Genomic DNA, 27,676 nt, shown 5'->3' on the forward strand with positions numbered 1-27,676 from the left:
AACGCTGGAAAGCTGCTGCCAGTCAGTGTAGACAGTACTGAGGTAGATGGGCCAATGGTCTAACTCAGTATAAAAGGCAGCTCCCTATGTGCAATAGAGCACCACTGCTGTTGCTGCCAGATATGCCTGCAGCACCCGGGGGGGGCACTGATTTAAGAAAGGGGCCCGTCTAAGGGGGGGGGCTTAACCAAAGTCCCCCTCAAAATGGAGCTCCCTGCCCTGAATTTACATGTTTGCTATCCCTGCTTTAGGGGACACAGATTGGAGCCTAGAAGGCTACCTTACACCGAGCCAGACCATTGGTCCATTCAGCTCAGTATTGTCTATGGTGATTGCCAGCAGCTCTCTGGGGTTTCAGGCAGGGGTCCTATCTAGATGTGTCATTGGGATTGGATCTGGGACCTTCTGGATGCAAAGCTAATGCTCTACCGGTGAGTTCCACTCTCCCTCAACTTATTTTGCAAGGAAGGTTTAAAGAAACCGTCACTAGCTTTCACAGAGAGAGAGAGAATATTAAATCTATCTATCTATCTATATATGTATTGTATTTATTTTGCAAATGTTATCATCACTTTTTCAACTTGTTTGGAGGTTGGGGAGGGCTCTTTAAAAAAACAAAAGCCAATAAATTATTTGGGGGTGGGCATGTTTCCCCACCTCCCACCCCCAGTTTTCTTTCAAAAAGACCGCATTGTTTTGAAAATAAATGCAGCTTGCAGACAAGTACAGAAGTTTGACATTCTCCCAATAGCACTGCTGCTGCTGCGCCTTTGGCAGTCAGTGGCGCCAGCTCGCCTTATTTTCCTTGCAGGAAAGAAAAGTGCATGTAGAGGAAGAATAGTTTTATTTATTTTAAGGTGTATTTTGACTAAATTCTTTAATTTCGCCAGCTGTCAAGGTGGTGTTAAGTAAAATGGGTTTGAACCGCTGTAGTTTTTGTGTCCCGGACTAGATGTCAAGGCCTTTTTGCCATCACTGGAAATTCTGTCAGTCTGGATTTACTATCGGTTTCCCACAGCTGAATTCTTAAGCAGTGTGATTTAACACCTTGGCTCTCTGTCAACCGGTTCTGGCATTTATTTGAATGCATTACACCACTGGTTTCTATAAACTCTTTCTCTCCCCTCCCCCCCCGTCTTTTTCTTTTTTCTTTAAATTGTTTCAAATAAACGACTGTTTATTTTCGCGGAAACCATCTGTATTTCTGCAGAGAGCGACAGATAAACTGTACGTAAAATGTGGCAATGTCGCCGCCACGCAGGTTAAGAGAAAACAGATTGGATGGCGAACTCTCAGGGTGGGGAGCAAAGGGTTTGTTTGAATCCTTTTATAAACATCTTCACTTAAGATGCGATAGTTGAATTTGCACACACAGATGTTTAAGCTGAAACCACGAAGGCTGCAGTGTTTGACTAATAGGTTGGAACAATTGCTTTGTTTTCTTTTCTGCTCGACTTAAAAAAGATTCTGGGTCAATCAAGCAGCAGATTAAAATATATTTGTTTCCTTTGTTCTCATTTAGAACATGTGTTTTTACTTTATTCTTCAGCTAGGGAGGACTCCCAGAGCCAGCTGACAAAAGACAAGAAACAGGACAAGTCCTCCAGGGCTAAATGACACCGCACAAAAGGAAAAGGGGATTGGCAGGGAAGAGGGGGGGGAAAGGCAAAGTCTAGCACCAGCCCTTAGTTGTAACATTCAGTGGGTCATGGAGCTGGGTCTAAACAGAATGGAAGGGCTGTTGCTCTCCCTTGCCCCCTGGTGGCCTCAGCGATGGCAGTGGGTTACTGAAGGGAGGGGGCTGCTTTTAGCTGCAGCTGTATCAAAGCACAAGGCAAAGGGTCTCTGAAGCTATACTGAAGTATGATGGAGGGTGTGTGTGTATTTGTGTACTCTCCCCCCCCTCTCTCACACACACATATGCTTTTAAAAAACCACAGATGGCGAGCAAGAGGCGTCCCCCCCTTTCTCTCTCCCATAGGATGGAGTGCCTCCCCCTAAAGCAGTGTGCTTCTATAACACACACACACACACCACGTAGAAAAGCAACGTACGCTCCATGCTTCAGAAACAACGGTGCTTGTCCGTATGAAAAGTGATTCACTGGCTTAATCGGCTAACTGGGCAATCCTGTAAGTATCTGCTCAGAGGTAAGCCCCTTTGAGTTCAGTGGGGCTTACTCCCAGGGTGTGTGTGTAAATACACACACCCACCGTGGTAGCTAGTGGCCACTGGCACTGGTTGGGGCGGAAGGCCGGGAGCCCAGCAGGAGGTGGAGCCAGAGCCAATGACAGGCAGGGCCATTCATTCTAATTTTGCCCCCATCCTCCTCCCTGCTGAGTTCTAGAAGGGGCAACATGGAGGCTAAGGAGGAGGAAGCCGACAGGAGGTGCCACCCCCTGGACTGGTTGTAAGTAAGAAGGCGGGCAGGTGGGGATTGGCTAAGGGCAGAGTGACGTTGGTGGGGTGGTGTCCCATTAGCCTTAGTGGACCAGCCTTCTCTCTCTCTCTCTCCCTCTCCCTCTCTCTCTCTCTCTCTTTCTGTCTGTCTCTCTCACGCACAAACACACACACACACCAGGGAACAGAAGCGAAAGGCAGCTCTCAGAACCCAACCTGCTTACAATCTGCACCAAGAAGGCCAGTGGGGATATTATGGGGGGGAGGAGAATGGGGAGGGGAGTGTAGGTGAGGACAGCGAGGGGCATGGACGCAGTCAGATGCAGCTACTGTGTATTTTTTTAACAAAAAAAATTCTACATTTCTGATTAATTAAAACACAATTATCACCACTGTGAATGTCAGGGCTGAGCCAGGGGCAGCTATCAAAGGGCAGCCAGGAGCCGAGAACCAGGAGTTTTGCCTGGGGCTCAGAGCCGAAGGACACTCAGAAACACGGCAGAGCCAGTAAGTCCATTATTCTTTGGGCAAAGTCGCATCGCAAACAGGAAGAAGCCTTTTATAGCCCTTCCTAACTAGGAGAGCCCAACTGCCAGTCTGTAACCGGAGGCAGCGCTTCCCTCCCCAGGAAGGTGCTCCAGATCGCTGCTCTGGTGGCTCACCGCTCACAGGGTGGCCGCACACCCAGTGCCCAGGGGGCCATCGGTTGGATCCCTGGCGGTTCCAGACAGCAAAACAATAGCAGAGAGAAGAGCGGCATCCAAACATCGAAGCACCAGGGACTCACCTGGCAACAAGAACTCGAAATGGACAAGTAGCCCAGGTGTGAGGGACCCGGAAGCCTTTCAACAGGCAGCATCACTGCTGGCTCTCTGGGCACCTGATCCCCCCCCCCGAAATAGAAAGGAGAAGCAGAGCAAATGGAGAGACCTTGCAGTCCCATCTCAATCTCTAAACTGTTTTGAACATAAGAAGAGCCTGCTTGCTGGATCAGGCCAGCGGCCCACCTAGCCCAGCATCCTGCTCTCACAGTGGCTAACCAGACGCCCCTGGGAAGCCCGCAAGCAGGACCTGAGCGCAAGAGCACTCTCCCCTCCTGCGGCTTCCAGCAACTGGTATTAGAAAGCATACTGCCTCCAACCGTGGAGGCAGAGTGTAGCTGGGAAGAGCCTATTCATTTTCACTGAAAATGCCAGAGATTTGGACCAAGGGCCTTCTTCATGCCAAGCCACTGAGCTGTGACCCTCCCCAATTTATCTTCTTCCGTTACAGCATCAGTTCCCCAGGAGTCTGAAGCAGTGACCGCTGGACTAGAGATCAGGATGGAACCCGGTGATACTCCCTGTCTGAAACCCTGGAATACCGCTGCAAGTCAGTGCAGACTGAGTTAAATGGGCCTGTTTATTTACTTTAAAAATATATATATTTGTATACCGCTCTTTTTAAAAATATGTATTTGTACTCTGCTATTTATAAAACAAATCACAGTGGTTTACAGCGTATCTATGTATACAAGACCATGTAAAAAATTAAACTCTGAAGTCATTAACTATTTCAGAAAGGCGTCTTCTCAATTGCCTGCGTAAGCCTGGCAGCATAGAGAAAGTTATCAGCAAGCGTTTGAAAGGCGAAACAGAAGGCACACTTGCTGAATCTCTCTGGCAGAGCATTCCACAGGGCTGGGGCGATGACGGTGGGAGCTTCCTGCAGATAATACTCTTCTTTGTGGAAATGTTGAAGGGGGGGGGAATTTAAGACTGGGTGAAGCTGCTCAAAGCACTTTGGCCTACATGCCATTTGGGCTTTACCATATGATCCCCCCTCGCTGGATCGTCACCTTGTAGTGGTGAGTGGGCTTGCGTATTCCAATGAACCCTGTGAGCGATGCCGTTGGGAGTCATGTACTCCCAGCAGGGTCACCCGTGGCGGTAAGGTCAAGGGAAAGGAACCAGACAAAGAACGATCCAAGAAAGTCCTCAACAGCAGAACAGGCGGAGGATAACAATGTGTACGTTACAGTGGCTGTGAAGGCGGATGAAGGCTGCAGCAGATAAAGGACTTCCAATCATCATGGTACCCATTCCATTGGATCAAAGCCTTTTTCTGTCAAGATTGTGTGTTGATCGTGGTGCACTGATCTCCCCACATAAAACAAATTCACGCACAGGCGTCTTCCATAACAAAAGTCCCATGGCGATTGGCAAATGGCGACGGGGGCAGGACTGTGAAATCCAGAAGCCCCTAGTCATGGTCTGGTACATCGGCTGATTCAGATGGATCCATTGTTAAAGACTATATTTTGGAAGACGATCTTACTCGGTCATGAGTGATCGCCAAGAAGAAGAAGACCACATGATCAAGGGAAGGAGCCTGCCTCCTCTGACCGAACCGGACTTATAAACCGGTTCATCAACAAAAACACAACCTGAAACCAATAAAACAGCAATATAAAACACATAGAAAAGCATGTATGTGCTGCCCTGGGCTCTTTCGGGTGGGAAGGTGGGATATAAATTGAATAAATAGTAATGATGTAAAAACAAATAAAATAGATCAGAGGATTCAAGCATATAAAGCACCGTCCAAATCTTATGGGTCGGGGAATGCCTGGGCAAAAGGATACGTCTGAAGCAGCTGATGGTTACCACGTCATGTATGGTAGAGCAATAGTGAGAAATGCCTGTTTTCGGATCACCGTCCTATGATACAGAGGCAGGCAGTCTTTCAGGTAGACTAGTCCCAAGGATTCCCACTGTACATGGTTTACAGATCAGGAGGGAAGATCCAGAGATGCTGATTTTTGAAACTGACACGGTGCAGTTCAGGCAGACCAAATGGCTAAGTATCCACATCAGAGCTGTCATGATTTTTTTCAGCTATATGGTGCTTTCAGCATCCTTCATGTACATTTATTTTCCGTACGCACACTATGCGTGGTGGAGTTCATGCACAGCATCCTTTTGCACGTGGACTCCTCTGGCAAATATGATTCATTCCACGTCTTTGTTTATACTGTTTTTTAAAAACAACAACAACAAACTCATATAATTTTGTAATTTTGACGCAGTTCATCCTGAAACAGCTTTACAGCTTTTTCTTACAGCTTTTTTTTTTTAAAAAAGACCCTGTTTATTGCATTTGCTTTTCTTTCTCTTTCTTGAAAGAAAAAGAGCAGGTTTGAGGTTTGTTTATTGTCGTAGGTTCATCTTCCTTGACCTATGCATTCTTCATTGCTATTGAAAGTTAATGGGGGCTGAATTGCATTCCCAAACATTGGGGTGGGGAAAGTGGCCCAGGCCTGAACTTAGTTGATCTCTGGTGATCTGTTCAATTTAGTGACCATTTTTAGCCATTAGGGTCCAGGTAGAGTGATGGTGATTTGGCGGAGGCCTAGTGTCTGTGGGAAAATTGGCTGTTTGATAAGAGTCCTGTTATCAGAGGGGGATACTTTCTCATTTACATTTAGATGAGTATTGATTATTTATTTACTCTGAGAAGTGAGATTCGTTCCCAATCTTATCTCTCTCGTCTGGGCTTGTCAGCAGAAAGAGAGATAGAGTTCCTGACACCAGCCCCCGAGATAACAGCACTTTGTAGCAGAGATAAAAGTTGGAATTGCGCCTTTTTCTCGCCTTGACTGAAAGGATGAGTTTTAAAAATTAGAACTGATGGGTCAGGCTTTCAAAAGCTTTTGCAATTTAGCCGGCCAGCGGGATGGCTTGATATAATAGGGGTCCAGCTTTTATCTTTTGTTGAGGGAATTGTTTAATTCGGTTATACTTCTCGTCTCTCGGGGGGGGTATCTTGGGCAGGGGTGTAACATAAGAAAGCAGAATTGTTAGCCTTCGCAGGTCACGTTCAGTTCTTGTTTTCTTAATTTTAAAGCTGTGATGATGCTCCAGCTGTTAGAAGGGAAATACTTAAGCACCGAGTCAGGAAACAAAACAAAAAATTGTATTGGGGGGGGTGGGAGGAACAGGGGGGATGGTGTGGATTGTATAGCCACACACTAGTGTTAGCAGCCCCACATGTGTGAACGCTTGTGATTGAAGGGTAACACTGTGGGGTTGTATGCAACTAAGTTCTGTGTAGAGTAGACCCATAGGGATCAATGGACATAAGTCAGACATGTGCATTAATTTCAGTGGGTCTTCTCTGAGTACGAATCGTATTGGGTACACCCCCATCCAGTTTCCGTAGACTGCTTTGAGTAAGGGGCAAGGCAAGAGACAGGTCTGGGGCCCACAGATAGTTTTTTGTCAGGGCAGGTCATTCATGGACTTCCTTGGATTGTTCTTTGTCTGGTTCCTCTCCCTTGACCTTACCACCATGGGTGATCCTGCTGGGAGTACATGACTCCTGACTGCCTGGCCCTGGGGTTTTTATACTGGAGCTGCTGAACCATACCCCAACCTCAGCTGACTCCCATTGATCACCTGCAGCCAGACTTTTACTCCCAAGGAGTCCAGTCCTGTAATCGGGCACTCCTCCAGATGGGCCTGGTCTCCATCTGGTGTTGGAAGCAGCACCTCTCCCTTGGGCTTGGGGGCTGTTCAGCCTCGATGTCAGAGGCCAAACTTGCCCCTCAGGTAGAGACTGAGCCTGGACTGGGTCCAATACTGGACTCCCCTGGCTGGGACCTGACAGACAGTGCCACACTTCAGAACTCCCTGCCTATTGACACCAGGCAGACGCTTTCGCTGTACTGTTTTGGGTGCCTGCGTAAGACATTTTTGCTTAAGTGAGCCTGTCCAGACCTGCAGATGCCAATGTGTTTAGATCTCTATTTAGTTTACTGTTAATTTTAATTATCTTTTAAATGTTTTCAATGACTTCTGTTTAAATGTTTTCGTATTGACACTTTTAATATTTCTTGTAAACCGCTTAGAGGTTTTGTTGCAATCAAGTGGTATATAAATTCTGTTAAACAAACACACACATGCAATTTACTACTTTTCCTCGCAGGCTCCATATTTGCTGCCAGTGGTGTTAAATCGGGAAATTATAGCTCTCTGCTTCTCAGTTACAAATGGGTGATCATGATATGGGACGCTTCTTCAGAGAATACTAGATCTAATATAATCAGGTTGATTGCAGACATCGGCCGAAAGCTGCAGAAATGTTCTTTTAGGGCTGAGTGCTTTAATCAGATAGTTAATCAGCTAAATCGACAGCAGGCGGTTTTAATCAGGAGATCTGAAAGTTGGCATATCTGTGCCCATTTCCCCAGGCCGGGAAATCTGAAGTTTGCAAAGGAGCTGTTACTTTAGCAATGAAGCGGCTCAGACAGAGAGCTTGTATAGGAATTAGAAGCTTCACCCCTTCCTGAATCTCATGCACTGAACTGGACAGAGATCTCCATGCATCCCACCCCCCAAGTAGCCTAACATATAACTAGTCAGGTTCTTTGATGACACCCCTGAAGCTCCTGCCTGGCTCACCACACATCCCCATATTCCTTCAGCATATGGGGAGAAGAGGGATGAATTCCTGTAGCCTGTGGGGTGAAGAGGGCCAACCAGGAACCTTGGCTGCAAGACTTGGGGCCTGCATGCCTAGTTCCAGTGCTTTCTCAGGGTCCCTGGCAGCAGGGAGCAAGGTGGGAAGAAGGCATTGATTCCATTCTGCCTGGGATTCATCATCGCACGCAGCACTGTTTCCATTCTGCTGCAGATCAGCTCCCAGCAAAAACCGTGTTCATCTCGTCATCTGCTATGGTGAAACTTTATGTAATTAATTATGTCGTCATGATACTGTTCCACACCATTTCAGTGCAAAGGAAACACAGTGCAAAGGGGGGGGGCTGTCCTCAATTACGTATCGTTAATTGTCATCGTTGCTGCCTGAAAGCAACCATTTCAGCCAATAACAATCATGTTCGCTGGATCGATTTCCATTCCAGACATGGAATGAATAAACAAACATCGGCAATTTGCGTTCCCGTTTCCGTCAGAATTCTCCAACATGGAGAGATCCACTGGGTACTATGGAGATCCACTGGGTACTATGGAGATCCGCTGGGTACTCCTGCTCTTCACCTAAGGAGACCTCAGGTTCAAGGCCTGGACAGGAATGAACCCTAGCAGTTTGTTTTAAGCCTACCACTTTTTCTTTTGGGTGGTATTCACTTAAGTCTTATTCAAAGTAGACCCATTGAAATTAGTCACATCTATAACTTTGCTGGGTCTACTCTGAGTAAGACTACCATTGGAATGGCACCCATTGTGTTCCTGTAGCTAAAGCATATTGATTTTTGTTGAGATGTAAATCACTTTGAGGTTTCTTGGACTATAAAGCAGTATACAAATTCAATAAAGAAATAGCTTTTCCTTCTAACCATATGCAGGTAGTTTCCTTTGGTTAAATTGTGAGCTATCTCACGCTTTTTCCACTGTCTCAAAAAAACAAAAAAGGCACCCATATTCTTAAAAGTTTTTGTAGGTATGCAGGTTGATTTTAAAAGTAATCCATTAATTGATCAAAAGGCAGACCATTAATCAACAAAACGTTCTTCAAGCAACTGTGTCGTTAATGGGTGCCAGCAGCGAATTTTAAAGCAAATCTGGCAACTGTGGGATGCTTCCAACCATGGATGCCAAGAGAGGGGGCTGTTCTCAGTTTTGAGGATCATTTTACGACAAGATGCTCAGTGCTTAATCCATGTCTGACAATATATGCACACGGGCGTGCACAGTTTCCATTTTAGCATTTTAGTGGGGTTTGGCACTAATGTCGATTTTTTAAAAAAAAAAAAATCCTGGCTAAAATGTTGTGTTTTCCCCTATTTTACACAACTGGACTCCTTTATTTATTTTTCCCCTTGTTTGCTCCTTGCCTGGTTTTTGAGCACTGGTTTCTGTGCAAACACGCACACAGATTTAAAAAAAAGGACGAGGCCAAGTGCTTGCCACTTTGCCATCAGATCTAGCATCTTTGTGTGCAAAGGTTTTGGTTTTGCTTTGCCTTTGTTTTGCTTTGGGTTCTCTCTACCCTCCTGCTGTCCCTCTGTGTGTGCTCGCGCGTCTTGGTTTTTTTCTTTTTATGGTAGTTGTTTCTCAGAGTGCAATTGGTTTCCTAAATGCCTGGAACCAGCTACATGTGCCGCTTCTGATTGCGCCGGCCACAGAGGGACTTCGCTGCGCTTTTCCCCCTGCGGCCCACAAATCGGTTGCTTTTCCTGCATCTGTTCAAGGGAGTCACCAGGATTGGAGAGAGTGTGTCTCCCATTTTACCTGGCAAATCAGTGCTGCGTCAAGAGCAAAATGCACTGGCCTAGAGAATGCTCTTTGCACTACTTTTGGGAGGCCCGTGGGGGGGGGCACGGACACAGAGAGTCAGAAGGGGAGAGGAGCTGTAATTGAAACTCAGCTGCTGCAAATTTTAAAATTAATTGGCTAGCACCGTTCCATCTCGTTGGCGAGCGGTGTTTGAGGCTTCCTTTTTTATTTTTCAGTTTGCCTGCATTTGAAATATTTGTTAAATGCTTTGCTGACTTTGAATTATGAGAGGATTGTGATTCATCTTAACTCCTGAGGGGGGGCTGCCTGCATGTTCTTTTTCGCTTCATCTTCCTCCCCCCAACCCACAATAGCCACTCAGCAGATTCTTAAAACGTTTCAGAACCTTAAGGGAGTTAAAGGCCGAGAGTCATAATTACATGCCTTTGAATCCAACAAGCAGTTCCCAAATTTCTGTTTCTGTTTCCTGCATTAAAACTGGGAATTTCCTTCCTAGAGTGTGGTGTAGAATAAGTGACTGGGCCTCAGTGGAGGTTCTTCCTTTGGTGACTTGAGGATCTGGCTGTTGCAGATCTAGGTGTGCCTCCTGATTGGATGGAAGCCAGCACAGAGCAGTGACTCATACAAAGACAAAATGGCCAGCCTTGTCTGACTTGGGGTGGACAGTTTATGCTCATCTTCTGCATGGGGTGGGATTGAATGGCCCCATTCATGCATGATGCAGAGAGGTCGAAGGAGGGCAGGCCAGAGCAGGACGTATGCAGAGATGCAGCAGGGAACCTCTTCGTGGGTGGTAGACAACAGGAGTAAATTATGTTGTGGGATTGGATGATCCATTAACTCGTGTTAGTGTGATGTAACAGAATTACACGGCGGGTGCTTCAAGCTCATGGGAGCCTTTTGTCTTCTAACGTTATTTCCCATTACCGCATAGCACTTTCCTCATAGCACGCGGGATTTACTTAGGTTTGCATCAGAAAGAAGCCTGGATTCAAGTCCCTTCCTGAGGCAGGAATTCATTGCGTGCGATTTTCCCTGGGACAAAAAATCAGTTAGGTCTCCTTTTTTTTGTTTTTTTCAGTCCCAAAATGGCAGCAATGCTGTTTTGTCGGGGAGAGAGTGCAGGAAGTCCAAATGCGTACACGCGGTCTGCATTTCTTCTCTGTGTTCAGATTCTGTCTAAGCTGGCATCCTTTGATGCAGAGGCAGGAAACCTTTGTCAGCCCGAGGGCCACATTCCTTTTGGAGCAACCTCCCGGGGGCCACATGCCGGGGTGGGCAAAGCCAGAGGCAGAAGTGGGCGGCGCAATCGATATGAGTTCTTTTCTTTTTTTAATCTTTCGGCTCGTTTCTACACACAGTCGCATATCCCTCGGCAGCCTCTATCCGGGCAGGTCAAAGGGGTGGCCAGAGTTCACGCACGCATTCCAGACATGCAGAAGCACTCGGAGTGTGAAGTAGGCTCAGTGAGGAGCTTGGCTTGGGGTGAGTCCCAAGGGCCAGATAGTGAAGGCTGGAGGGCCGCACTTGCCCCCGCCCTCCCGAGTTTCCCCATTCCTGCTTTAATGTTTTACTCCTCTCCTGCCCCCAAAAATAATCCCCTTTCCAAGCTGAAAGAAAGCCTGTATATTTATTGTCTGTTTTCAGGCCCTCAGTACCGGCTGGAGAAGCAGAATGAGCCCAACGTCCCTGTTGACTTAGACTGTACCTTGGAAAGCCAGAGCACTTTGGAATTCTGCCTCGTCCGTGAAAATAGTACGTTGGCCCTTTCTCCTCTCCCCCCACCCCCTCCTCTCGTCATGCTCTCATAAACTGCTTAAGCTCACGTACGCTATGTCCTCTGGATCCCCTGGCTGGGCGGCCAGCTGGGCAAGCAAAGTTGGAAGAAGATCTGGCTTCTTGCTTTCTTGCTTTCTTGCTTGCTTTTATCCTCTTTTTATTTTCCTTCTCCCGTCCTCTTCCCACCCCCACCCCTAAAGAAAGGCAGCTTTCCTCCCTGCCAAAAAGAAAAAGAGACTTGTTTCCAAAACTCCAGTGATTGATTTTCATACCTTTTCAGTTAAATAGTCTGCACTCTATCACTTCATGATTAATCTCTCTTTTGCTAGCCTCTGTTCTTGCAAAGTTACAAGCCTGTTATGAGCCTCTCTCTCTCTCATGCCCCAGTGACTGATCAGTCCTTCCAGCTCCAGGAAAACTAGGCAAGTGTGGTATGGCTTGCTACTACTAAGAGGTCAAGACTTTGGCTGCAAAATCTGCTTAGAAGTAAGCTCCATTGGGTTCAATGGGACTTACTCCTAGCTAAGTGTGCATTGGATTGCAGCCTTTGACACACACTCTCTTCTCAGGCCTTTATCAGAATTCTCTCTCTCTGTCTCTCTCTGTCTCTCTCTCTCTCTGTGTTTGTACTAAACTGCTTAATATTTTAAAAAATCTCTAAGCGATATACAAAAAAATGAATTATAAAACTAATTAAACCATATCATGGGGGGGGAGCACACCAGTATTCATTTATTTATTTAAAAGTATTTCTAAACCACTTAGGGTTGCAGCCAGCTGAGAAGAGAAAAATCAACTCATTTGAAATGTGGTGGAGGAGAGCTTTGCGGATACCATGAGCTGCGAAAAAGACAAATACTTGGGTGTAAGAACAAATTAAACTGGAATTATCTCTAGAAGCCAAAATGATGAAACATCGTGAGAAAACATGATTCACTAGAAAAGACAATAATGCTGGGAAAAACAGAAGGGAGTAGAAAAAGAGGAAGGCCAAACAAGAGATGGGTTGATTCCATCAAGGAAGCCACAAACCTGAACTTACAAGATCTGAACAGGGTGGTTCATGACAGATGCTTTTGGAGGTGCTGATTCATAGGGTCGCCTTAAGTCGAAATCGAAGGCACATAACAACAAAGTGAGCCGTGTCCATTATTTTCAGTTGGTCTCCTCTGAGTAGGACTAGCACTGGATGCAACCCCTTCATGTTTAAAAATCTCTATGAAGTGGCATACCAAAAAAAATGATAAAAACAATAAAAAGTATCATAAAAATAGAGATCCAAACATTTAAAAAAGTATTTATTTAAAAGCCTTTGTAAGTCATTTAGTATTTTACAATCTCTAAGCCTTATGCTCCACTTCCCAAATAGCTGCACATGGGGCTACTCCTGCACAGCCCCAGCAGCTGGATCAAGGGAGCAATTTTACGCACAAAACATTGGAAATTGTCCTGTCTCCTCTGTTGGAGGCAGTATGCTTCTGACTACCAGCTGATGCATTCAATAGGACATAATTTCATGGCCCAATGTGCTTGGAATTGCCACCTGATTACTTTTAACTTGATATGTAAGGCATAAAGGATCAGGTAAGTGGTAGAATGTGAGGAATTTGACAGCTGTGAATGAGATCTTTACCTCCATTAGAAGTGGCTGCAATTGTGTGATACGGTTTGGTCTAATTTGAGCTGCTGTAATTAAAGTTAGTCATTTAGTCTGATAAAAGATTTCCATTGTGAGAGCTATCTGAGACGATCATATATACACTAGGGACTGTATCCCTGCTTGCTTCACCCTGCCAACCCCATTGCCAACCCCCACTTTGCAGACCGCCAAAGACAAACTCCCGCTCTCTTTATACTTGCCAGCTTCCGTCTCCATTTTCTGCTGCCCAAGCAGCACTCAGAAGTCTGCCATTACACTGTAGCACACAGTGCCACCTGTCAGCATCCAAGCGAATTGCTGTGTGATGACATCCTTAGGCAAATATTAGATATCTTGCACGCGTGTGTGTGTATGTATATATATATATTATCACACACAGAGAGAAACATACATATCCTGTATAATATATCCATTCGCTGAACAGATGCTAGTAAAATGCATGCCAGAATTCTCTTTTTAAGCCAGTGTATCATTTATATTTCAAGGGATTAAACTAAAAAAGGCTTTCCATTAGCACAAACACAGCGAGATGTCTCCTTTTCCATGCAGCACTCACTGCTGTCAGAAAGATTAACAAAATGCTTCCCATATTTGGGACTTTTAAACATACAATAAGACTTGCGTTGGAATGCTGTTGCCTATTTTTCTTCTCTCTCTCTCTCTCTTTACGAGGCCCCCCAACTATTCACAGTTAATTTACTTTCTTACTTCCCACCCAGCTTCTGGAAAGTTCCTAGTTCTCATTTCATCATTAGACAGTAATTAGTATTCAAGGGAAATTGGTCTTAATATATTAAAATTGGTTAAGTGCCTTTAGACCTGTGCCAAAGCCAATGTCTTATTAGAAAATGTAATTGGGGACGCTGTGTATGTAATTAATTGAATTACAATTAAGAACTTTCATTAAGCAATATACTAGTACATTAAAGTAATAAGGGAATGTGGGGAGTTTTTTTGGTGGGGATGCAGCATGGTTAACCTAGTATGGTTGTTTTCTTGGGGAAACAGATTTTGTTTGGTCTCTTATGGCAGGGGTAGCCATTGCCGTGCCCATCAGCGGCTGTTGGACTCTAGCTCCCATCGGCCCTAACAAATGTGCCCGGTGATCAAGGATTATAGGAGTTGTAGTCCAGTAATACCTAGAAGTCATGACATAATCTATCCTCAATCATGTTTTGAAGCGGCACAGCTAAACATGACTTCTCCTGCATCGTTGATATCAGTGCTTGCCATTTTATTGCTCTGGCTCCAACAGAGGAATATCACACACTGCCTTATACTGAGTCAGGCTGTTGGTCCTTCTAGTTTAGTATTACTTACACTGACTTGCAGCAGCTGTCCTGGGTTTCAAGCATGGTTCTGTCACAGCCCTGCTTGGAGATGTCGGGGATTTAACCTTCATTTAAAAAGTTCCGTCGGGCGACCTTTTCTGCCGCTGCGGAAGGTCCTGTCAGAGGTACTGTTTGAGAGCAACACGTTGCTGTATGTCAGGATCATGGCTGTTTCTGGTTGCTGATAGATTCTGTTAGAAACAAGATAAACGGGCCCTTCCATGCTGGCTTTACAGTGGCTGCAGCTTTTACACAAAAAAATGGGTCCATGTGTTAAGGATGCCCAGGAAAGGCACAATCCTACTGCTTAAAGAAAAAGGGACAAATCGACGTGTGTTAATAACATTGTCCTAAACGTGATTTCAACAAATGCTCTTGAAATCTGCTTTTGGGGGCAGGGGGTTGCTCTATTCAGTTTTTCCAGTTTAACCTTGAATCCCTCCAAGAACCTTTACAGCACAATTCTTCTTTTAGTAAGTCCCCACTGTCTTCAGTGGGGCTCGCTCCCTAGTAAGGGTATTTAGAATGGGAGCCTAAGAGCGCAGACCAGATGTCCCTAACCTGGTGCCCTCCAGACGTTGCAAGACTGCAGCTCCCATCCGCCTCCCAGCCAGCGTGGCCAACAGTCAGGAATGCTGGGAGTTGCCGTGCCAAACCTCTGCTGGGCGCCAGGTTGGAGAAGGCTGTTCTACACTGTAGATCTTGCTGAGAATCTCCCTCCCTGCTTCCATCGCTTTGCCACCTCCACTGAAAACACACCCGGGGTTTCTGGTATTTGGTTGTTATTTTCTTCCAGATCCTCGTATCGCTATTCCTGACACGCCAGCTGCTGCTGCCAACGCTGCCACTCAGCTGTTACTTAGAGCTTCACATATTCTCTTAACAACTCCCAACTTCCTGCTAATTTTGTTCTCCTTGGTGCGTGCCATTTCACGGCCCTTAAGCCTTTGGCTCAGCTGCTTGCGCATCTTTGGGCATTACATTTATGCAGCTCCCTTTCTGCTTTGAGGGACAGACAGACCCCCCCACTCACACACATACACACACTGTATCACATGAGCCGGACAAACCTCTGCTTCTCTGTGTGGTTGAAGGTCAGATTTCTACCTCCCCAATTCTAACATGGGCGTTTACTTCCCATTTACTTTTGAAAAATGGAAATGGATTGCCTTCAAGTCGATTCCGACTTATGGCGACCCTATGAATAGGGTGTTCATGGTAAGCGGTATTCAGAGGGGGTTTACCATTGCCTCCTTCTGAGGCTGAGAGGCAGTGACTGGCCCAAGGTCACCCAGTGAGCTTCATGGCTGCGTGGGGATTCAAACCCTGGTCTCCCAGGTCACAGTCCAACACGCTAACCACTATGCCACAGTGGCTTTGAAATGGAAATGGACTGCCTTCAAGTCGATTCCGACTTATGGCGACCCTATGAATAGGGCTTTCATGGTAAGCAGTATTCGGAGGGGGTTTACAATTGCCTGAGAGGCAGTGACTGGCCCAAGGTCACCCAGTGTGCTTCATGGCTGTGTGGGGATCCGAACCCTGGTCTCCCAGGTTGTAGTCTGACACCTTAACCACTGCGCCACACTACTTCTACAGTAGTCAAAACTGCATACAAGATGTATGTATTAGGAGAAATTTGCACCAGAATGCTGAAGGATTTTCATGAGGATTTTTAGAAATAATCCACAAATCTCTGCAGAAATGTGGAGAACTAAAGTTAAGATTAGAAAAATGAGAAACCGAAGTGGAGAGTCCATTCGATCCCTACCAGTGAGTCGTATCCCGTTGTGTCTGCCACAGACCCCAAGCTGCAGTTGGTATCCGCGAGTGTTAGCAATTTATAGGGGGAGGTTGCATTCCGGGGAGGAGCAGACATCCCTGCCAGGGCTATGCAAAGCAAATGACAAGAGCCCCTAATCACCCTGGGGGTTTGCAGGCATATGTAGAAGGACGTAGCAAGAGCGCCGCTGGATCCGGCCAGTGGCCCATCTAGTCCAGGGTCCTGTTCTCGCAGTGGTCGGTCAGATGCCCCAACGGGAAGTCCTCTAGCAGGACCTGAGTGCAAAGCGCACTCTCCCCATCTGCGGTTTCCAGCAACTGGTATTCGGAAGCATCCCACCTCCGACCGTGGAGGCAGAGCACAGCCATCATGGCAGCCATTGATAGCCATATTACCCTCCATTAATCTGTCTAATCTTCTCTTAAAGCCATCCAGCCAGGCAAGAAGACTCCAGGAAGGGTGTGAAGCAGGCCTGGTGAAAGAACATGGTAACACGGGAAGCTGCCTTATACCAAGTCAGACCATCGGCCTATGTAGCTTAGTATTGTCTACACTGACCGGCAGCGGCTCTCCAGGGTTTCAGGCAGGTTTCCCTCCCAGCCCTACCTGGAGATGCCGAGGATTGAACCTGGGACCTTCTGCATGCAAAGCAGGTGCTCTGCCGGTGAGCGACAGCCCTTCCTCTGTGGGAATTCCACAACTTAGACAGAGGCGTGCAGCCTGGAGAGAAAAGGTACAGCCAGGTAGGAGGTGTGACCAGTGGAAAATCCAGAGAGCCAGATGGAAGTCCAAATTCGGCACCCTGCCCATCTGTACCAGAGAGGCCTTCTATTATCCAGTGTTTATTAGGGGTGAATACCATGGGCTGCAAAAAAGACAAATAATTGGGTGTTAGAACAAATTAAACCAGAACTATCACTAGAAGCTAAAATGATGAGACTGAGGTTATCATACTTTGGACACATCATGAGAAGACATGATTCACTAGAAAAGACAATAATGCTGGGAAAAACAGAAGGGAGTAGAAAAAGAGGAAGGCCAAACGAGATGGATTGATTCCATAAAGGAAGCCACAGACCTGAACTTACAAGATCGGAACAGGGTGGTTTATAACAGATGCTGTTGGACGTCGCTAATTCATATGGTCGCCATAAGTCATAGTCGACTTGAAGGCATATAATAACAACAACATTAGGGGTAAAAAATGTAGGCTATTAGTTGGTGAGATCAGGGTGGGCAGCCTTCATCCCTTGGCCTAACTTGAAAAGCCCTCTGCAACCAATCGGTTGACACCTCTCGCAAAAGCAATCTGTTCCTCCCACAGCAACCAGCTGCACCGGGAGGGAGGGAGGGAGAGATGGGGGTGGCAGAAAGAGAGGGGGGAAAGAGGGAGGCTTCTGCCCACTTCAGCTTCTAGGTTCTGGAGACGCTATCTGCATGCAGCCCCCAACCACTTACCCCAAAGGAGCAAGACTCTCAACAGAAAAGACAGTGGCCATCCCAGATTAATCAGTTTAAACATTTTGATCAGTGGAGACTGGCAGTCCCGATGCCAGTGGGGCAGCATATCTGCTCCGGGTTTTAGTCCAAACTTTCAAGGATCTCTCCAAGAGTTATTACAGTTGCAGGCTTGCAAGCACCATCTTGAAAGAAGCGTTCTTTCTTGTGTGAGAGGGAAAGAGGAATGCCTCTCCTGAGACAGGATTTGGACCTGGCATTTCCCAGGCCACAAGCCAGGGGTGGGGAGCCTCCAGCCTGCAGGATAATCTTGTCCCGCCAGGGGATCCAGTTTGGCCCGAGAGGCCATTTTACCCAAGCCACGCCCATCAGCTGATGTCACATGACCACCGCTGATGAGCGGGAGGACAGGCTTTAATCCTGCATTGGCCACCTGCCCTGTTCCTAGCTTTCACGCTCACTCATCAGCCAAGGAGCGGAGAATGAAGCCCTTTGCGCTTCTCCTTTAAGCGAGCAGCCCGGGGGGGTGGGGAGGAAACACTCTACTACAGCCAGATTCAGGAGCTAGGCCGTAGTGACCAGAGCTCTGGTTCAAATCTGGCCGTGGTTTTGTAGGCCCTCTCACTCTTCGGTTTTGCTGTGGTGGCTCGAGTAAGTACTTGAAAGAAGCTCTTAAGAACATTTGTTTCATTTTTGAATCGCTTCCCACGAAGCATCTCATGGCCATTTCACAATACCATAAAAATCACATGTATAAACAGTTGCATGCATAAAAACAATTTAAAAACCATTACATATATAAAAACAATTTCGGATCTGACTGAGATGAAAAGCTCCACTCCGAAGGCTTGTTGGAAGAGGAAAGTGGAAGTTGCACCACGTGCCGTCGCGCTTTGTTCAGCTCTGTTATGATACGTTATGAAGATGATCCATAGCGTGGTCACATTAACTCAAGAGATCTGTGGTTCAGAAACACAGTCACGACTCTGGAGGAGCCATTTCCCTTGCGACTACCTGCCTGGGCTAGAAGCGGTTGCCGTGGCAGGCAGCCTTGAGTTTCCTCAGAGACCCTATTCATTTTGGAGCATAAAGGAAGTCAAACAAGCCTGATTTAGTTTTTACAGTTTCTGAAGTCCTGTTGGATTTTGCGCAGCACAGCATTCGAGTGTGAAATTGTGGTGACGGGGCCATCTGCATCCCAATTGAGCCTTTTCCTCCCTGCATTTTATTTAGAGCGATACACAGCTTTATGGAACATATTTTATCTGGTGTCCCCCCCTCGCCGCAACTCAACTCAGTCCTCTACTCAGTGGACTTTTTATGAAGACAAAGGAGGACAGGGTTTGGAGATGTCACCCTTTTTTTAAAAAAAAAAAGTTGTTTTTTGTCTTGCTGTGTTCTCATCCTTGCCATTTAAAACTAGCGGGCGTTGAAATAACATCTAGCTAAAAACAGCACAGGCTAAAAGCACACAAAAAGCTTTACACCCAGGGCCAGTGAAAGCCAGCACAAGTTACAAGTTGCAGTGCATTGGGGGCCAATTCATGGTCTGGCAAACCTCATGGGGATGGGAGTGTCAGGCCCCTACCCGTGGTCACCGCCTTGTCATGGTCCCACCTCAGGGTCCTGCTCTCAAAACAGTTCTCTCACCGGCTCTAGCAAATATCTCTCAAGATCCCACTGCTAGGCAGCACCACCAGATACTCCCTGTAAACAATATTGCCTTGCGACTGTGCTTTCCTGGCTTATTGCTACTTTGTGTCTGGGTGCACTTACAGGCCTCAACCCCCCTGCGTCTTTGTGCCTCTAAAGATTACAGCCCTGGGTTGCTCTGGATACCTGATGATGTTACACTATATCTTGACTGGTGCCACCATTGATACTGTTTCCCAACCTTGGTATATGCCCTGCCCACCCTTCTGGTCTGTGAAAGCCCAGCCAAGGATCAGGTGTTTTGGTAAACCAAGGAATATTTATTTATATACACAGGGAATAACAAGATTACTTAAAGGTATAGTCAACAAGCACGTGGTTTCATAAGATGTGTTACTCTTTATGTTTCTAGTCGTCAATAACCTGCCTCACTACCCACCTAATCCAATCCACCCAACAACCCGCAGAACCAACCCAACCAACTAACCAACAGAACCCCTTCTCCGCTGTCATCCCCTCATTTATACCTTCAGGCACTCAAGCGCTCAGCCAGTCATAATACAACACTCATCAACATTCCACCCATGTACTCCCCGCTCTCATTCAGTCTACTTACCACATATACTCTAATAAACCTGCACTTACCATATTTACAGTATTATATATATACAGGGACATCACAGGGAGTTCCACAGCTTAGTGGGCCAACCAGCAAAACCACCTTTTCACATGCCACATATAGTTGAGAGAGCATCCTCAGCCGATTACTCTCTCTGCAGGGACACCTTTTAGGGGCAGCAACCACTTGGGGGCTGGCTATTCCCCTCACAGAGCTACAATTCCCAGAGTGCTTTAACAATCAATCCCTCTTCCCAGGGACTCTGGGAATTGTAGCCCTGGGAGAGGAATAGGGAGGGTCTTGCCGAACAACTCTCAGCACCCTTCACTACTACAGTTCCCATGATTCTTTTGGGGAAGCCATGACAGTTTAATGTGGTGTGATGCTGCTTTAAATGTACAGTGCAGATAGGGCTTTAGTTGTACCCATCAGTATCACTGGGTCTGCTCTGACTAGGACCAGTATTGGCTGCAACCCAATGGAAGCCTGTCACAAAATGCTACAGGGCAGCCAGGCTGGTCTCTTCCCACCCTCAGGGCAGCTTGGTGGTTTTGGATACCAAATTGACACACCCCGGGACCGAGGTTAGAGCTTTGGGAGCATTACCACGTTGAGCCGGTTCCACAATGTAAAAGTCTTGGGTAGAATTAATGTACAGAAATTGACAAGCTTTGTTCCCCCTTTTCCTGCCGCTTTTTCAGGCCTCTCTGGTAAGATCCCATCTAAAAAAGATCCCATACTAAAAAATCAGTAAAATATATGTATATGTATTTCAGATATAGATATATATATACGTTTTCATTAATCTCTCACGACAAAATTTAGAGCTGCGAAACTGGCAGTTGTTTCGGCTTTTAGGACTACATTAGCTGGCGCGTTAAACAAAATGTGTCACTCTCAAAGTATCTTCTGCGAGAAGCTAAATCAATTTCCTCCACCGTTTCCACGCACCACTTTATCTAAAAGCATCTGAATTATCATTTACAGCTAAGATGTTTTATTAGCAGCTGGCTTAGAAATTGCTCTGTGGGAGAAAAAAAAATTGCATGTCCCGTTATAGTAATTTTTTAAAATTGGTGTTAATCCAACATCATAAAGTGTTCCCTCCCTCATTTTTTTGGAAAATATTTTTTTCCCCTAATCGGCATTTTGGCTTAATGAGATATTATCTTTTTCTCGGTCTTTTATGTTCGGGAGCCCGCTCTGCCATGGCAAGGAAAAGGCTGTGAAGTAAATAATATTTGGGCTTTCCAGTATAGAACTGTACACGCATTTTCTGAGTTTGACATGATATCTGGCCTTTACTGAAGGCTCATGATGGGTGACTTTTGTTATGGTGCAGCCAAAAGCTGGGGAGGATTTTTGTGAACACTGAAAAGTGCCCCCCCTTTGTGGGGAGTTGAAAAGCACAGAAAAATACCTACACTAAGGGTTAACAACATGGTGCCCATGGGCACACATGCATCCACAGAGGCCTTCCGTGTTGCCCACACAATCTCCTCCCCCCCTATTGAAATTAAGCTTGAAAGAAGCATTATTTTGTACCAAATGGGACAGGCTGTGGAGTGTGCTCAATTGTGGTATGTTTCTCTCTGTGTGTGATGCCCACAACAGTTTCTCACGTTTGAAAACGTGCCCACAGGCGCCAAAAGGTTGGCGACCCTAGAGATGGGGGAGAAACTCGATTCATTCACATGTAAAGCCCCATCTATCAGATTCATGCTTTCTGAAATAACATGGAAACTGAACCACAGCCATCCTTTGGAATTCGCCCTAATCCAAATTTTTGCATTGCAATCCTCCAACCAAGCAATGTTTAGAGAAATGCATATATTAGGGGAGTATGCATATACATGAATATGTTGGTGAGAATAACATGCAAAAATGCATTATCTTAGGAGGAATTGTTTACAAAAATGTGTTCATTAGGCAAAACTGCATGTAGTACACAAGCTTGTGTCTGGCAAGGCTGAGAACAAAAGGGCTCTCATCCTGCAGCTCTCAGCCAAGGGCAGTCGGCCGCAGCAGAAGTTAGAGAGGACATTAATGGTATGCCGATCCAGGCAGGATGAATCGGGTGATGGAGAAGAAGAACTAAATGATGCTAGTATGGTAGTCATTCCTCTGTTTTGGTACACCTGCCTTCTGGAGGATGGATAGTCACATTGTTGATGGGAGTTCACTGTTTAATGGAAATTTACCTGTTTCTCTGGGTCTTCATGGTTATGTTATTTTGGAGCACTGATTGTTGGGTACTGTTGTTGCTACGTTGTGGTTTTATTACTGATACTGACATTTGCTGATATTTGATTATGTTAATTGTGATTTGATTTGTAATTTGTTTTGCAGCTTGCAGTGATGTGACTTATTTATTTGAACATAAACTACTTCGAGGTCACTCGTGACAAAAGCAGTGTAGAAACTCAAATAAATAAATAAAATAAAAAAATGTGTTTGCTAGGAGAAATTCACACTGAAATGCTAGGGAATTTTCATGAGGATTTTTTTTAAAAGCAAATTGCTGAAGGAGTGTGGAGAACTGAATTTAAGATTGGGAAAATGAGAAACTTCAGCCATTTTATGAAAGAGAGCACCGTTCACTCTCTCTCTCTCTCTTTGTCTCTCTGAGAGGGACCAGCGCAGCAGAAATTGCTCCAAGCTATCTAGGATAGCAGGTGAGATAATGGGACTAGGTCTCTGTGCCAAGAGGACATTCTGGAGCCAGTCACTTAAGTTCCTAAACCTTCATAAGGCAGAAGTGGTGCCACAATCTTTTTCTTTCTTTTTTTTAAATATCAGGGCAGTGGCCCAGGCCAGCAGCCTTACGAGGGTTAATTAAGGATCGCATTAAAATATGTGTGTGAAGCTCTTTGGAAATGCTATATAAATGTGAAGTGTTGCTAAATAAATAACCCAACCACCCCCAAACGTGCAGGATCAGAATAAATTCTGCGGCATGTTTTATTTATATATTTGAAGCATTCTTGCCCTACCTTTTAGCTGAAGGAAGAGGGGAAAAAGACTCCCAGAGTGGCTTACAAATACCCATAGTAAGGCTTTCCCTGCCTTCAGGTTCAAAATCGAAAAGGTGCAACACAGAAGGAAAAGGAGGATGGGTTGGGACGAGGAAAAAAGTGGACTCAGGTGCTAGTTCCTTGTTTCAGAATTCTCATAATGACCAGCTGGAATGAAGTAGAGGAGGATCCCAAAATCCACTGGTCTCTCAGCTGAGTTGATGGGAAGGCCCTGCAGGCCCATCTCTCCCTCTGCTATAACCTGATGGAATAGCTAGATGACAATTGAGGGAGGAACCAGATGGAGTTGGTCTTCCAGCAGAGCCATTGGAGTGGCCCTGCAGCGCCATTTCTTTCTCTGTTATAGCCTGATGGAATAGGCCAGTAGTCTTCAGCCTTTTCAGACCCAGGACCTACCTGTAACACAGACATGCGTTTGGGGACCCATTTCTTTATTATTATTATTATTATTTATTTATTATTATTACTACTACCACCATGGATTGTATCCATTGCCATTCCTACTCACCGTGGAACCAATGATGTTAATGAACATGACCATCTTTGGTTAATTTTACTTGTGGGTAGAACTAACATAGGATACAACTCCATGTATTTCTATGTGGTAGTGCAGCTGTTATGACTCACCTTAGGTCAGGCTGCGACCCAACAGTGAAGGAGTAGGCAACCTTGTTGTTGTTGTTATGTGCCTTCAAGTCGATTACGACTTATGGCAACCCTATGAATCGGCAACCTCCAAGAGCATCTGTCATGAACCACCCTCTTCAGATCTTGGAAGTGGAGGTCTGTGGCTTCCTTGATGGAATCAATCCATCTCTTCTTTGGCCTTCCTCTTTTTCTACTCCCTTCTGTTTTCCCCAGCATTATGGTCTCTTCTAGTGAATCATGTTTTCTCATTATGCCCCTGCAGTAGTGGGTTCTGACCTACCAGTTGAAGATCAGTGATCTTCGGCTATGGGGCGGTATACAAGAGCAACAAATAAATAAATAAATAAACAAATAAATAAATAAATAAAATAGACGTGTAAGTGTGTGTGTGTGTGTGAGAGAGAGAATATGAATATTTATAAACCGCCGTCATTAAAAAAAATAATCAAGGGGTTGTACATGAAAATAATTGGGTTGTATTGAACTAAGTCCTACTCAGAGTAGACCCACTGAAGTTAATGAACCTAAGTTAGTCATGTCTGTTAACTTCAGTGGGTCTACCCTGAGTAGGACTATTGTTGAATACCGCTCATTGAAACATCATAAGACTATGAAATCATAAAATAGAGAACAAACAACCCGCACTGAATCAAATGTCAGTTTGACTGGTTAGCATAACATTTGACTTGTCCCAGTGCAGAATCTGCATTTTATTACATTCTGGTTTTGACCCAAAGTATAGTGGCTCACCCGTGATGACTGTTGCACTAAAATCCTTTACCTTGCAGGCACGTTGATGGAAACCAGACCTTATGTTGTTGTTTTTTGTCTTTTCATTTTTGGTGTAGGTTCGAGAGGAGAGGAGATCTCTGAAGAAGACCCGCAGATCGACATTGCGACCGTTCAGGACATGCTAAGCAGCCATCATTACAAGTCTTTCAAAGTCAGCATGATCCACCGACTTCGGTTCACCACAGATGTTCAGCTAGGTAAATCCGTCTGCACACTCGATGCCAACAAAAAAACCCCATTTGCAACCCTTTTCCTACAGCCTTCTGGCCTTGCTTTGCTTTCATGGACACTTTCAACTGGTGTGAAGAACCTTTGGCCCTCCAGATGTTGCTGCACTACAACTCCCATCATCCCTTGCCGTTGGCCATGCTTGGCTGGGGCGGATGGGAGTTGTAGTTCAGCAACACCTGGAGGGCCAAAGGTTCCTCACACCTGTACAACATGCCTTTGATTGTGTCATCTGGGGCTTCCCAAACGATGTTCCATGGATCAACAGTGGTCTGTAGACTTCATTCTGGTGATCCGTGGGTGTCCGAGGAAGCGGAAGACAGCACATCCATCACACCAAATATTCATATTGGCTTTTCAATTGTATTGTTATTGCTTCTTTCATTTCTTACATTGGATTTTATTGCATTACAATTGGAACTCTATGAATTACAGTGGCTTCAGCACCAGTGGTGTAGTGGCAAATTCAGAAGTGCAGGGTCCCTTCATAAGAGTTATGCCAGGCCCCCTCACAGCTGCACCCGCCACTCGCTTGCTTCCATTCTGCATCATCTTCACACTCTTCAGTCCTTCCCGCCCACATGCACTTTCTCCCACAACTACAGATGTCTCTAGGACCCAATTGGTATGAAAGGAGAGTGTGTTAGCTACTGAGAAGAGTCTTCTCAGTTGCTGACTCACCTCCTTTCACTCCGATTGGCTCCCATCAGCAGGAGAAGGCAAGAAAGCATGTTAGAAGGTTCATCTCAGTGGCTAACCCACTCCACCTTTTATGCTGATTGGCTCATAGGACACTAAAGAGATAGGGACCTGGCCAGAACCCTACTCCCCAAAAAGTGAGGGGTCTATGACCTTCCGAGACCCTGAACGACTACACCCCTGTTCAACACGCCAAAAGAAAAATCACAAAGTGGCCCGCCAAGACCTTCCCCGCAATTTTCAAGTGGTCCATGGGGGAGAAAAGGGTTGGGAACCCTTGATATAGCCCCTATGTCCAATCAGTACGAAGATGGTACTTCCTGGGCTTATCATGGGAGAAATGTGTTCCGATTTGTCATTTCAACCCAAATAACTTGCAAAAACGAGACAGGTTGCAGAATTCCTCTCTTGGCGCAGAATTTTGAGTTCTTGGGGCATTTTTAAGCACAGGTTGTGCACAGCCCTTGCGAGAGCTTAACCCTTGCCCTTCCCCAGCCTTCAGGTCTTGAGTGCATGCACGTACCAGAGCCGGGCAAAGTATTTCTTTCCCAGAAAGTTGCATCGACTTGGAGGCCTGTGTTTTGTTTTTGTTTTCGCTCCCTCCTCAACCCCCCTGCCCCATTTTTATGCGCTGTCTCGTTAAGGGAGGATTTATATGCTGGTGCTGATGGAGGGCTGCGTTTGCTCAGCGTGTTTTTCTGCTCTTGAGCAAACTATCTGGGGGTGATAGTTTCCTTCCAGGGAAGTTTGACTCACTTGTATCTGGAAGCTGTCAAAAATAAGAGCTTGAAAAGGTCGTGACAGATCACTAAAGATAAATGGTTAACGCAGAGAGGCTGTTACTGGGAAACAAATGGCTTTTGCTTGTTTCAAAGCAAAGGGACAAGCTTTACTCAGTCCTGGAGGGAGCGTCACACATTTTATCTCAACCCCCCCCCCAAAAAAAATCTGGAACACCCGTCATGTATGTTAACCTTGTAAGTCTCATTTAGCTGCCGTTATGAAATAAACCCAATTGGGGGGCTGCTTAGATATTACCCTTCCTCCGTACACAACCCCTGGACGCACCATGAGGTCGGAAGCATGGCCTCCTTGTGCACTGCCTCTCACTGATCGCACATGGAAGAGCATGGTCACTCTGGAAAAACCAGTGGGGGTACTATAATCTAGGGATTGAGGTTGGGAGAAGCATTCAAAATGCAACAGTTCCCCACACGCACCCCATTTGCAGCATGAAGTGGAAATGAAGGGTGGAGAATGCATCCAGACGCTCTGGGTGTGCTTCAATCACGCCCAAGGCTGTGGAATAAGGCAGAGAACCACAATGTGCTGGGCAATGGAGACTGGTGGTTCCAATTTCATTGGAGCAGTGGAATCCGTTCCAGGTTTTAGGCCAAACTTTCAAGGAGCTATCCAAGGTGCTGAAATGTATTCCTCCACACACAGACACCCCACAAAAAATTTAAGATCAGCATTTTGGACAGCTCTTGGAAGTTTGTAGTAAAAGCTGGACCGGATTCACTGCCCAACTGACATCGGAGCACTGGGCACTGATGTTGTTTAGAAGGTGCCGGCTGTACACGTGTCACTTCACAGAGATAAGAATAATGATGGTGGTGGTGGTGGTGACAGGTCCCTGCCCCAAGGGGCACACAAACTCATTTTAGACAATAAAGAAGGAATCAGAGGGATGGGAGAGGCAAGGGGGAAAAACAAATGAATGGAATAGGAAGAAATGCCTTTGTAAACTGCCCTGGGATCCATCTGGATGAAAGGTGGTTTAGAAGTTCATTAACAAAGTAAATGTCCTTAGGGTTTGTTTCACCGGTGGAGGATGACTATGGGGCTGGAAAATGTTGATTTTCAGAAGAGATTTGGAGGGAGAGGAATGTGGCATTCCGTTGGTGTTCCAGGAGGTGTTAAGGGAGCCAGAGACATTTAAGGCTACAGCCCTGCACACATTTGAGCTGGGAGCAAACCCCGTTTCTCCCCCTGGGACTTCCTACTCCTATTACTGGGCAACGAAATATTGCAGCATAGCCTCACCCCCCGTAACAGAAGCACTCCAGTCGAGGGTGCCAGTCAACCAGCCCCTCCTCCAGGAGACGACAAGGCTGGGCTGGGGAGCCTTTGGTCCTCCAGACATTGCTGGACGACACCTCCCTTCACCTCTAACCATTTGCTGTGCTGGCTGGAGCTGATGGGAGTTGAGGTCCAACAACCTCTGAAGGGCCAACGATTCCCCAGCCCTATAAGGAGCTCCAGGAGACCCATTCATTACTCCTTGGCCCCTCCGTTGGTTTTCTTTTCCAGCGATTAACGTTTCCGTGGCTCCTGGAGGGTCCTGCGCTTG

The 27,676-nt window shown here is 46.0% G+C and overlaps 1 protein-coding gene across 3 annotated transcripts in view; it reads left to right on the forward strand.

Annotated features, from left to right (window-relative positions):
- The window catches only part of MAPKAP1 (MAPK associated protein 1), a 198,172-nt gene that overhangs the window by 128,059 nt on the left and 42,437 nt on the right, over nucleotides 1-27,676 (forward strand). Inside the window, exons 8-9 of one of the 3 annotated variants that reach the window (XM_061604012.1) lie at nucleotides 11,286-11,393; nucleotides 24,453-24,593. In XM_061604012.1, coding sequence (XP_061459996.1) covers nucleotides 11,286-11,393; nucleotides 24,453-24,593 — 249 coding nt within the window. Of the gene's footprint in view, nucleotides 1-3,672; nucleotides 3,807-11,285; nucleotides 11,394-24,452; nucleotides 24,594-27,676 lie in introns of those variants that run through there. The other 2 variants (XM_061604014.1, XM_061604013.1) reach the window with 2 other exon arrangements.

Source organism: Rhineura floridana, chromosome 20 (assembly GCF_030035675.1).
Source record: "Rhineura floridana isolate rRhiFlo1 chromosome 20, rRhiFlo1.hap2, whole genome shotgun sequence".
NCBI classification, from domain to species: Eukaryota; Metazoa; Chordata; class Lepidosauria; order Squamata; family Rhineuridae; genus Rhineura; species Rhineura floridana.